This window comes from Muscardinus avellanarius, assembly GCF_963383645.1.
Source record: "Muscardinus avellanarius genome assembly, chromosome: 10".
Classification (NCBI taxonomy): domain Eukaryota; kingdom Metazoa; phylum Chordata; class Mammalia; order Rodentia; family Gliridae; genus Muscardinus; species Muscardinus avellanarius.
This window is the reverse complement of record NC_137796.1, coordinates 19,130,595-19,142,053: the sequence shown is the minus strand read 5'-3', so window position 1 is coordinate 19,142,053 and position 11,459 is coordinate 19,130,595. Positions and strand designations below refer to the sequence as shown.

General features: G+C 46.5%; 1 protein-coding gene across 4 annotated transcripts in view; it reads left to right on the top strand.

Annotated features, from left to right (window-relative positions):
* Positions 1 to 1,144: 1,144 nt before the first annotated feature.
* CBFB (core-binding factor subunit beta) overlaps positions 1,145 to 11,459 on the top strand; it is a gene marked incomplete at both ends in the record, with an annotated part of 61,229 nt that continues 50,914 nt past the window's right edge. For all 4 annotated transcript variants that reach the window (XM_080702171.1, XM_080702172.1, XM_080702170.1 and 1 more), the window contains 2 exons: positions 1,145 to 1,222; positions 1,383 to 1,469. In XM_080702171.1, coding sequence (XP_080558297.1) covers positions 1,145 to 1,222; positions 1,383 to 1,469 — 165 coding nt within the window. The remainder of the gene's footprint in view (positions 1,223 to 1,382; positions 1,470 to 11,459) is intronic.

Genomic DNA, 11,459 nt, shown 5'->3' with positions numbered 1-11,459 from the left:
ACTGAAGAAACAGGATTTACTGAGGACTAACTTTGAATCAAAATTTGTCCTAAATCTGATGTCAGACTTTCTCCAATTTAGGCTAAATGACATCCCTAGAACATGTGGGTCTTGTTTTTGGAGTTGATCACACATTTGAATAAATGTATGGACTGACAAGACACACACACACACACACACACACACACACAATTCAGGCTGTTCTTTAGAAATGTAAATTTATCTAGTGTACGTTATGTTCTAGACTTACATTAAAGGCTTTCATGCTAACACTATGAGTTCATGAGTGTCTGCATTTTGAAAATTAGGAATCTGAGGCTTAGTGGTTCGTACTTGTCTAAGGCCCCAACCAGCAGGCAGAGCTGTGTGGGATCCCACTAAACCTCCCCAAACTCCAAAAGTTACCACCTTCCCACAACGTTTCAGTTGACTCTGGTGTACTTCCACCTTTGGTCTTTGATGTGCCCAGCCTATACCCCTCCCAGCCGGGTTTAGAGACGCAAAGTCCCCAGCGACTTGTGTTTCCTTGTATTCAAGTGGCCATCCGGGGTTGCTGCTCGTGTGTGTGTGTGTGTGTGTGTGTGTGTGTGTGTGTGTGTGTGTGTGTGTTTGGGGATGGGGAGTCCAGAAGTTCCAAATGGCCAAATAAGGGCAAGACAAAAAAGCCCGCCGGGACTGCTACCGGTTGCCAGCGGCTAGCAGAATCCCTGCAAGGCAGCTGCACGCCCGGCAGCGCGGCCAGCGAGGGGAAGAGGTCTGCGCCGCGGAAGGAGCCGGGCTCGGGCAGCCCAGCCGCCGCGGGCGGGCGGGCGGCGCATGCGCGGCGCGGGCTGCGGAGTTGTGAATGGTGCGTCTTGTTTGCAGGAGTTTGGGGCGGGCGGGCGCGCGCCGGGGACGCGGAGGGTGGGGCCGGCGGGGGCGGGGCGGGGCGGCGGGCGAGGTGGGCGGCGAGAGGAAGTGGCGGCGGCGGCCGGGGGCGGCGGGCAACGGCCGGGGCGGCGGCGGCGGCGTGGGCCGGGCCGGGCGCGGGCGGCGGCGGCTCCCAGACTCCCGGCGCGGGCGCCCACGCGGGCGGGCTCCGCAAACAAAGGGCGGCGGGAGCGGGAGCGCGGGGCCCGGCGGCCGCGCGGCCTGGGGCGCGAAGATGCCGCGCGTCGTGCCCGACCAGAGGAGCAAGTTCGAGAACGAGGAGTTCTTCAGGAAGCTGAGCCGCGAGTGCGAGGTGAGGCCGCGCCGCGGCCCGGGCGGGGAAAAGTTTGGGCGGCGCGGGCCGGGCGGCCAATCTGGCGGGCAGCGTCGCCGCAGGCTCTGCCCGGCCTTATCGGGCCGGGCGGCGCCGCGGATTCCGCCCCTGATTTCTTGGGGGCCGCCTCTGCTTGCAGATTAAGTACACCGGCTTCAGGGACCGGCCCCACGAGGAGCGCCAGGCGCGCTTCCAGAACGCCTGCCGCGACGGCCGCTCCGAGATCGTAAGTGGCGCGGGCACTTGTTGCGCGGCCGGGCGGGTCCGAGCGGGCGGGCGCCGCGTTCCTCCTCGGGGTTCGAGACGCGGGCCCCGCGCCGCGGCCCGGGCTGGGGGGGCGGGCTGCTGGGCTGACCGTGCACGGCGGGGAGCTCTCAGCCCGGCCCGGGGTCGGGGGGCCGGCTGCTGGGCTGACGGTGCAGGGCGGGAGCTCACTGCCCGGCCCGGGCTGGTAAACCCGGGTCTACCGTGCACGGCGGGAGCTCACTGTCCGGCCCGGGGTCGGGGACAGGCTGCTGGGCTGACCGTGCACGGCGGGAGCTCACTGCCCGACCCGGGTTTTGGGGGCGGGCTGCTGGGCTGACGGTGCACGGTGGGGAGCTCTCAGCCCGGCCCGGGGTCGGGGGGCGGGCTGCTGGGCTGACGGTGCACGGCGGGAGCTCACTGCCCGTCCCCGGCTCGGGGTCCGGCCGCCGGGTTGACCGTGCACGGCCCGGGGTCGGGGTGTCGGCTGCGGGTGTTGGGCAGGAAGAGAACACCCTCCGGGAAGGCGAGCCCGGCTGCCTTCGAGGTCAGGGAGACCTTGTTTCTTAGGAGCTGGATTTGTTGGTAAATGGGTGTGTGAAGCGATTTCGCTCTCAGTAGAGCTGAGAATAAATCTTTCTTTTCTTTATTCCAGTTATCTATTTATTGTCCTAAGAGAGAGCTGTGTGTGTGTGCGTGTGTGTGTTGGGGAAGCCCTAAAGGACATGCCATTTTCTTTTCTTAGAATTTCTTCAAGAGAATCCGAAAAAGACAGGCGGGGTAGAACACGCCTGTAATCCCATTACTTGGGCGGCTGAGACAGGAGGATACTTGGGCGGCTGAGACAGGAGGATCGCAGTTTTGAGACCCTGTTTCAGAAACAAAAAATAAATAAAATTGGAGGTGTAGCTTAGAGGTAGAACACACTTGGATTCAATCTGTAGTACAAAAAAAGAAAAAACACAACTGTTCTTAGGGCCTGCATGTATCTTGTTCAGGTTGCTGTGGATCCTAAGTAATTTTATTTTTAAATGGAACCCAGGGACATTCTGTCTCCGAGCTACACCCCCAGCCCTATTTTTATTCTTTATTTTGAAACAGGGTCTCACTGAGTTGCAAAGGGCTTCACTAAGTAGCTGAGGCTGACGGAGAACCGCGATCCTCCTGTTTCAGCCTCCTGAATGCTGGGATCACAAGCGTGCACTCCTAAAGAATTTTATGGATTTGTGAAACCCAGTTATTCGCCTAGGTGATAGATTGATTCCTCGCCTTCATCAAGCACTGTGTTGGAAAATATCTCAAGTGCCATCCTTTCATATCGCCTTTCAGTTTGTCCTATTGGAGGTGCTAATAGGCACTGTTAGGAAGAAACTATAGAATAGAGGTTGATTATATTTTTACAAAGTTGAAGCATTGTATAATGGAATCCTTCTAACTGCACCTGTCTTGGGCCAGTTGTTTGAAAGGTTAATAGTAGGAAGACATTGGAAAATTTACTCCTCTCCCTTTATAATCTGTTATTTATTTTTATCACGATGTAATTCTCCCTTTTTTGTTACCAAACCCAGATTTCTTCTTAGAGAATATTTCGTATTTAAATTATTTTAAGTATATTTTGGGATTATATTAGTGAGATGATACTGATTTATGAGGAGTTCTGGAGTATTTGGTCATTAGTGTGTAATACTCCAGCTTTTAGCCCACTTCCAAGTTTCTTGAGTAGTTGTAATGATATCTGTATGACTCAAATGTATAAGACAAATACTTTTTTGTTTGAGCATTGAGTAAAGAATTATTCATTAAGTTGGTCCAGTGACTGTATTATTACTTGCCTGCATTTTCTTTTGCAAAAGGTAGCTGATATTCTTTTTTTTTTTTTTTTTTTAATGTGGTATTGGGTTGGAACCCAGGGAACATTCTACTCTGAGCTACACCCCCAGCCCTATTACTTATTTATTTATTTATTTATTGCAGGTCTGAGCATTGGACCTCTGAGCTACACCTCCTGCCCAATTTTTTATTCTTTATTTTGAAACAGGGTCTCACTGAGTTGCTGAGGGCCATACTAAGTAGCTGAGGCTGTCCACAAACCAGGATCCTTTGGTCTCAGCCTCCAAATGCTGGGATTACAAGTGTGTGCCACCACACTCTGCTTTTTAATCTTTATTTTGAAACAGAGTCTCACTGAGTTGCAAAGGGCCTCCATAAGTAGCTGAGGCTGGCTGCGAACCAAGATCCTCCTGTCTCAGCCCCCCAAGTACTGGGATTACAGGTATGTACCACCACACTCAGCCTACTCCCACTTTTTTAAACCTGAGTTTTTTGTTTTTTTTTTTTTTAACCATTGAAGCCAGTAGGATGTTTTTTGTCATATCAAACTTTCCTGCATGTAATTCTGAATTGTGGATCTAATTCAACTCACAGTTGGTCCGAATAACTATATTATAATATTATAATATTTCTGTACTATCAGTGTTATAGATTACTATACTTGTTATACCTTTCTTTTTTTGTTTTTGTGGTACTAGAGATTGAACCCAGAGACATTCTACCTCCAAGCTACACCCCCAGCCCTATTTTTCTATATTTCATTTTTGAAACAGGGTCTCACTAAGTTGCAAAGGGCCTCGCTAAGCAGTAGCTGAGGCTGTCTGGAAACTGTGATCCTCCTGTCTCAGCCACCCAAATGCTGGGATGACAAGCCTGTGCTACCACACCTGGCTTAATTTTTTCTTTTTTTTTCTTTTTTTGTGGTACTGGAGGTGGAACCCAGGGGCTTTCTATCTCAGGGCTATACTCCCAGACCTTTTTAATATTTTATTTAGAAACAGGGTCTCACTAAGTTGCTGAGAGCCTCTCTAAGTAGCTCAGGCTGGCTTCGAACCTGTGCGATACTCCTATCTCGGCCTCCCAAGGGCGGGGATTACAAGCGTGCGCCACCACGCCCGGCTCACCTGGCTTAATTCTATAAATTTTAATAAGTTTAATTTGTTTTTTGAGAAATATTAAAGAAGGTAGATTGAGTCCTATGAGATTTGTATTTAAGATGCTACATCTCTTTTGAATAATGTAACTATTTGCATTTGAGAAGAAATTTCACATTTCCCTTTCGAGTCTCCCCTTTTTAATTGTTACACACATTTAAATTACAGGATCCTTAGCTCCTACAGGGTGAAGACTATAATAAGTCTGAATATACACTTCTAGATATAGGTACTTTGCTCAATGCCTTTTGCATCAGAGTTACTTTGATTATTTGAATTTAGAGACTACCTAGTGTAATGCCTAAAATATGTTATGACTTATGAACAGGCTGTGGTTTTTACCTGTTTAGTTGTGAAAATGGCATTATTTTGCCCCTATTTTGATAGTAGTCATATATCCAAAAGAATATATAATTTTCAAAACTTGCCTATCCTTTTTTTGCCCAGTTGTTGTTTTTCCCCCTCCCTTTTTACTTTGACTATGTCTCATGTACCAGTGAGGTCAGTAAATAATTTATCTTGAATTTTGAGGTGAAGGAAATTAAGGGTTCTGGGCGTGGTGGAGCATGCTTGTAATCCCAGTAGTTAGGAGGCTGAGAAAGGAGGATTGTAGGTTTGAAGCCTGCTTCAGCAACTTAGGCTTTCAGTAACTTAATGAAACCCTATTTCCAAATAAAATATAAAATGGAGCTGGGCGTGGTGGCGCACTCTTGTAATCCCAGCATCTGGGAGGCTGAGATAGGATGATCATGGTTTTCAGACAACCTCAGCTACTACTTAGGCCCTCTGCAACTCAGTGAGACCCTGTTTCAAAATAAAGAGTGAAAAATAGGGCTGGGGATGTAGGTGTAGCTTGGAGTTACTGGGGTTCCATCCCCAGTACCACACAAAATATACACACACACACATATACATACATATATGTATATATACATGTATGTATACAAACACACACACACACACATATGGGTCTGGGATGTTGCCTGGAGATAGAAGGTTCTGGGTTCTATCTCCAGTAACACACACACACAAAAAATAAAAATAAAAAAGAAAAAGAAAATAGGGGCTGTAGTGTTTTCCTCATTCACTACAAAATTTTATCAGCTTCCTCAGCACATTATGAAATAACACTGATGATAGAGACTAGTAAAATCTGATTTATTTCATTTATTTATTTACTTGTGGTATTGGAGATTAAACCCAGGGTATTCTGCCTCTGAGCCATACCCTCAGCCCTATTTTTCTTTTTCTTTTTTTCATTTTCTTTTCTTTTTTTTTTTTTTTTTTTTTCCGGTACTGGGAATGGAAACTAGGCATTCTACCTCCGAGCTATACCCCTAATCTTATATATTTTTTTAATGGTACTGGGGTTCCTGGAAACCCTCCTACCTCCGGGCTACCCTCCTGGACACCTATTTTTTATATTTTTATTTGGAAACAGGGTCTCAAGCCAGCGAGGGATCCTCCTGTCTCCGCCTCCCAAGCGCAGGGATTACAAGCGTGCACCACCATGCCCAGCCCTAGCCATATATATTTTTTTTTTATTCTTTATTTTGAAACAGGGTCTCACATCACTAAGTAACTGAGGCTGTCTGTGAACCGCCATCATCCTGTCTCAGCCTCCTGTCTCAGCTGGGATTGCAAACATGTGCCACGCCCAGCTTATTTTTCATTTTGAAGCAAGGTCGCTCTAGATTGCTGAAAGTTTGCTCTTTGCTGAGACTGTCCTTGAACCTGGGATCCTCCTGTCTCAGCCTCCCCAATTCTGGGATTACAGGTGTGCTCTACTATACCCAACTTATTCTTTTTAAGGGTGTTAGAGAGGTTGGTGATTTAGCTCAGTGACAGGGTACTTGCCTGGCATGAATAAAGCCCCGTGTTTGATCCTTGGCTTGATAAAAAAACAAGAGTGTTGGAGATATCTTCAATATAAATAATTAATAAAGAATCCTTATAAGCCGGGCATGGTGGCGTATGCTTGTAATCCCAGCATTCAGGAGGCTGAGACCAGAGGATTGTGGTATTAGTGAGGCCCTCTGCAACTTAGTGAGACCCTGTTTCAAATGAAAAAGAATAAAAAATAGGGCAGGGGGTGTAGCTCAGAGGTAGAATGCCCCCTGGGTTCCATCCCCAGACCTGCAAAAAAAAGAATCCTTATGAGAAGTATGGCGACTCTACTGTGGAACTGTGGAGGGAATAAAATATCGCGCGTGCTCGCTCGCACGCGCGCTCGCACACACACACACACACTCTCTCTCTCTCTCTCTCTCTCTCTATATATATATATATATATATATATATATATATATATATATTCCCCCCCTTCCCAGAACTGGGGGTTGAATCCAGGGGAATTCTATCTCCAAGCTACACCCAGCCCCCCTCTTATTTTTTTTTTTTGCGGTACTGGGGATGGAACTGGGGCATTTACCACCTAGGTACACCCCCCAGCCCTATTTTGTATTCTTTATTTTGAAGCAAGGTCTCACTGAGTTGTGGAGGGCCTCACTAAGTAGCTGAGGCTGTCCACAAACTTTGATCCTCCAGTCTCAGCCTCCCAAATGCTGGGATTACAAGTATGAGCCACCACACCTGGCCTATTTTTTATTCTTAATTTTGAAACGGGGTCTCAACTAAGTTTAGGAGGGCCTCACTAGGTTAGCTGAGGCTGGCCATGAACCTGCAATCCTTCTGTCTCAGCCTCGCAAGACTGGAATTACAAGCATGTGCCACCATGCCCCTTGACATATCTTTGATCCTGAAGATTGAATGGTAAAAGGATGTTGGATTGTCATGAGGTGTGTGGTATTAAAACTTAGAAAAACTATAAAATATAATTAAGACAACCTGGAAGACTTACTTTATACCACTGTAACATATTAATATTTTTAAGCAGCTGGGCGTGGTGGCTCACACTTGTAATCCCAGTACTTGGGAGGCTGAAACAGGAGGATCACACAGGTTCAAAGCCAGCCTCAGCTACTTAGTGAGGCTCTCAGCAACTTAGTGAGACCCTGTTTCCAAATAGAAAACTAGTCGGGAGTAGAGCCCGGAGGTAGAGGCCCCTGGGCTCCATCCTAGGAAACACACACACACACACCTTTTTTTCAAGAAGTTTTTCTTTTTGATGGTACTGGGGTTCCTGGAAGCCCTTCTACCTCCAGGCTACACTCCCAGACCTATTTTGACATTTTTATTTGGAAACAGGGTCTCCTAAGCCAGCGCACGTGGCTGGCTTTGAACCTGCGCAATCCTCCTGTCTCTGCCTCCCAAGCGCGGGGATTACAAGTGTGCGCCACCACGCCCGACTTCAAGCAGTTTTTCAACTCCACTGTATACACATACAGTGTATGTGTATACATACATAGGTATTCCATTTGAAAAGTTCCAGGTTGGCGTACTATAGCTCAGTGGTATGGCGCTTGCCTAGCATCGATGGGGTCCTGGGTTTGATACCCTGCACCTCAAAACAAATTAAAAAGAGTTCCCCACTCAAGTAAATTTGGAAAATGCTATTCTAGAAATATTTTAGAATAATTAGTTTTTACCACTCTATTTCTCTGATTTATCCTGATGAGATAATGGGCGTAAAGTGGTAAGGCAGGAACTCTCTCCTGCGGTGGTGATTCACACAGGAGGTAAGATAAGATTTGCAGAGTGTCTTTAGCGCACATCTGGTTTGGGGTACATTGGAGGTGGAAGGGTTGCTGCTGGGAGAACAGTACTGCTGGGAGGAAAATTCATGGGCTGAATTTCTGCTTTGCCACTACTCTGCTCTGGAAATTTTATTATCCGAGGCTGAAAAGGTTGCCCTTGTTATTAATTTCTGAGTTATCTTTCTCACACCGGGTGCATTGGCTGGTGCCTGCAGTCCCAGCTACTTGGGGAGGTTGAGGCAAGAGGCCCTTGAGCCCAGGAGTTGGAGGCCAATGTTGTCTCTTTTATTATTCAGCCAAAAGTGACATAGTGTTTACTTGGTACTTTTCCAATTTTTTATTTTATTTTATTTATTTATTTATTTATTTATTTATTTTTGGTGGTACAGGGGTTCCTGGAAGCCCTTCAACCTCCGGGCTACACTCCCAGACCTATTTTATGTTTTTGAAACAGGGTCTCTTACGCCAGCGCGGCTGGCTTCGAACCTGCGCGATCCTCCTGTCTCCGCCTCCCAAGCGTGGGGATTACAAGCGTGTGCCACCACGCCCGACCCTTATTTTTTATTTTGAAACAGAATCTTACTCAGTGGCTGAAGACCTCACTAAGTTGCCGAGGTTGGCTCTGAACTTGTGATCCTCCTGTTTCAGCCTCCCAAGTACTGGGATTACAAGCATGCACTACTGTGCTAGGAAGCATTTAAGTTTTCAAAGTACCTTTAGTAGCAGTAGTAGAAATAGGAAGGATAATTTTTACTCCTAAAGAATAAACTATTAAGCCAGGCATGTGCTTGTAATCCCAGTACCTGAGAGGCTGAGACAGGAGGATCACAGGTTTGTAGCCAGCCTCATCTACTTACCAAGGCCCTCTTCAAATTAGGGAAACCCTGTATCAAAATAACAGAGGTCAGATGCCCTTGGATTCAATCCCTAATACCCCCCCACACACACACAAACACACACACACAAATATTAACCATCATGGGAACTAGTGGATAGTTGTGTCAGCTAATGTTTTTAAATCCATTGCTTAAAATAACTTTTTTTTTTTTTTTTTTTTTTTTTTTTTTGCCGGTCTGGGGTTGGAACCCAGGGGAATTTGACCTCTGAGCTACACCCCCTGCCCTATTTTTTATTCTTTATTTTGAAACAGGGTCTCACTATTGTAGAGGGCCTCGCTATGTAGCTGGGCTGGCCGTGAACCACGATTCTCTGGTCTCAGCCTCTCGAATGCTGGGATTACAAGTGTGCGCCACCATGTCCGGCAAATATGAACTTCTTGCAAATGAAGACTGTACTTGGAAACAGATGATGCCAGGTGTGGTGGTGCATACACACTCGTAATCCCAGTGCTTGGGAGGCTAAGACAAGAGTATCTCAAAGGCTACTGTGCAGTAAATTAATGAAATCCTATTTCTTTTTCGTGTGTGTGTGTGTGTGTGTGTGTGTGTGTGTGTGTGTGTGTTTTATACCAGGGATTGCACCTAGGGGGTGTTCTATCTCTGAGCTGGGTCCCCAGCTCTGTTTTATTTTGATACTAGGAATTGAAACAAAGAGTATTCTACCTCTGAGCTAATACCTCTAGCCTAATTTTGTTATTTATTTAGTACTGGGGATTGAACTCAGGGGCATTCTACCTCTGAACTACACCCCTAGCCCTATATTTTATTTTTTATTTAGTCTCAGTAAGTTGTTGAGGTTCTCACTAAATAGCTGAGGTTGGCCTTGAACCTGTGATCCTCCTATCTCAGCCTCTCAAGTACTGGGATTACAAGCGAATATCACCAAGCCCTGCTCTTGTTTTTTATTTTGAAACAGGTTCTTGCTAAATTGCTGGGGGTCCGGCCAGGCGTGGTGGTGCATGCTTGTAATCCCAGTACTTGGGAGGCTGAGACAGGAGGATCATACAGGTTTGAAGCCAGATTCACTACTTAGTGAGGCTCTCGCAACTTAGTGAGACCCTGTTTCCAAATAAAATAGAAAATAGGTCTGGGAGTCTAGCCCAAAGGTAGAAAGCCTCTGGGTTCCATCCCCAGCACCAAAAACAAAACAAAAACAAAAATTGCTGAGGGCCTCCATAAATTGTTCAGGTTGACCATGAACCTAGGATCCTTCTCAGCTTCTCAAGTACTGGGATTATAAATGTGTACTACTATGCCCTAGTGTTTGTTTTTTTATTTTGAAAGTATGTCCTGCTAAGTTGCTGTGCAATCCTCAATAAATTGCTGAAGTTGGTCATGAACCTGCAATCCTCCCAAGTACTTGGATTACATGTGTGTATTACCATGCTCTGCTGAGACCCTGTTTCAAATAGGACTGATAGTGTAGCTCAGTGGTAGAATGCCCTATGCCCTGTTCAGTCTCCAGTACCATAAAAAGAAAAGTACTTACACACTGCATTTTTTTTTTTTTTGCGGGTCTGGGGATAGAACCCAGGGGCATTCGACCTCCGAGCTACACCCCCTGCCCTATTTTTTATTCTTTATTTTGAAACCGGGTCTTACTGAGTTGCAGAGCCTCACTAAGTAGCTGAGGCTGTCCGCGGGACAAATGCTGGGATTACAAGCATGCACCACCACGCCCGGCTCACACTGCATTTTTTATGAGCCCCACACTATTCAGTGTTTTCTTGAGCAAGGGAAATCGAAAAATTAAAATGTTAGCCCAGGTGTGGTATTGCATGCCAGTAATGCCAGTACTTGGAAAGCTTACAGGAGAATCACAAGTTTGAGTACAGCCTCAGTGTAGTGAGATTCATCAGCCTAGCAAGAATCTGTTTCAGTTTAAAACTAAAATAAGGCCTTGTGTGGTGGTGCACGCTTGTAATCCCAGCATTTGGAAGGCTGAGACTGGAGAATCGCAGTTCGTGGACAGCCTCAGGTAGTTAGTGAGGCCCTCTGCAACTCAGTGAGACCTGGTCTAAAAAAAATAAAGAATAGCCAGGCGTGGTGGTGCACGCTTGTAATCCCCGCGCTTGGGAGGCAGAGACAGGAGGATCGCGCAGGTTCGAAGCCAGTTGCGTGCGCTTGCTTAGGAGACCCTGTTTCCAAATAAAAAATGTAAAAATAGGTCTGGAAGTGTAGCCCAGAGGTAGAAGGGCTTCTAGGAACCCCAGTACCAAAAAAATAAATAAAATAAAATAAAAAGAATTAAAAAAAATAGGGCAAGGGGTGTAGCTTGGAGGTTGAATGCCCCTGGGTTCCATCCCCAGACCCACAAAAATAAAAAAAAAAAAAAGGCCGAAGGTGTGGATCGGAGATAGAATGCCCATGGATTCAAGTCCCAGTACCACAAAAGAAAAAAGGGGTCTCATATATAAATATATAATATATGTAA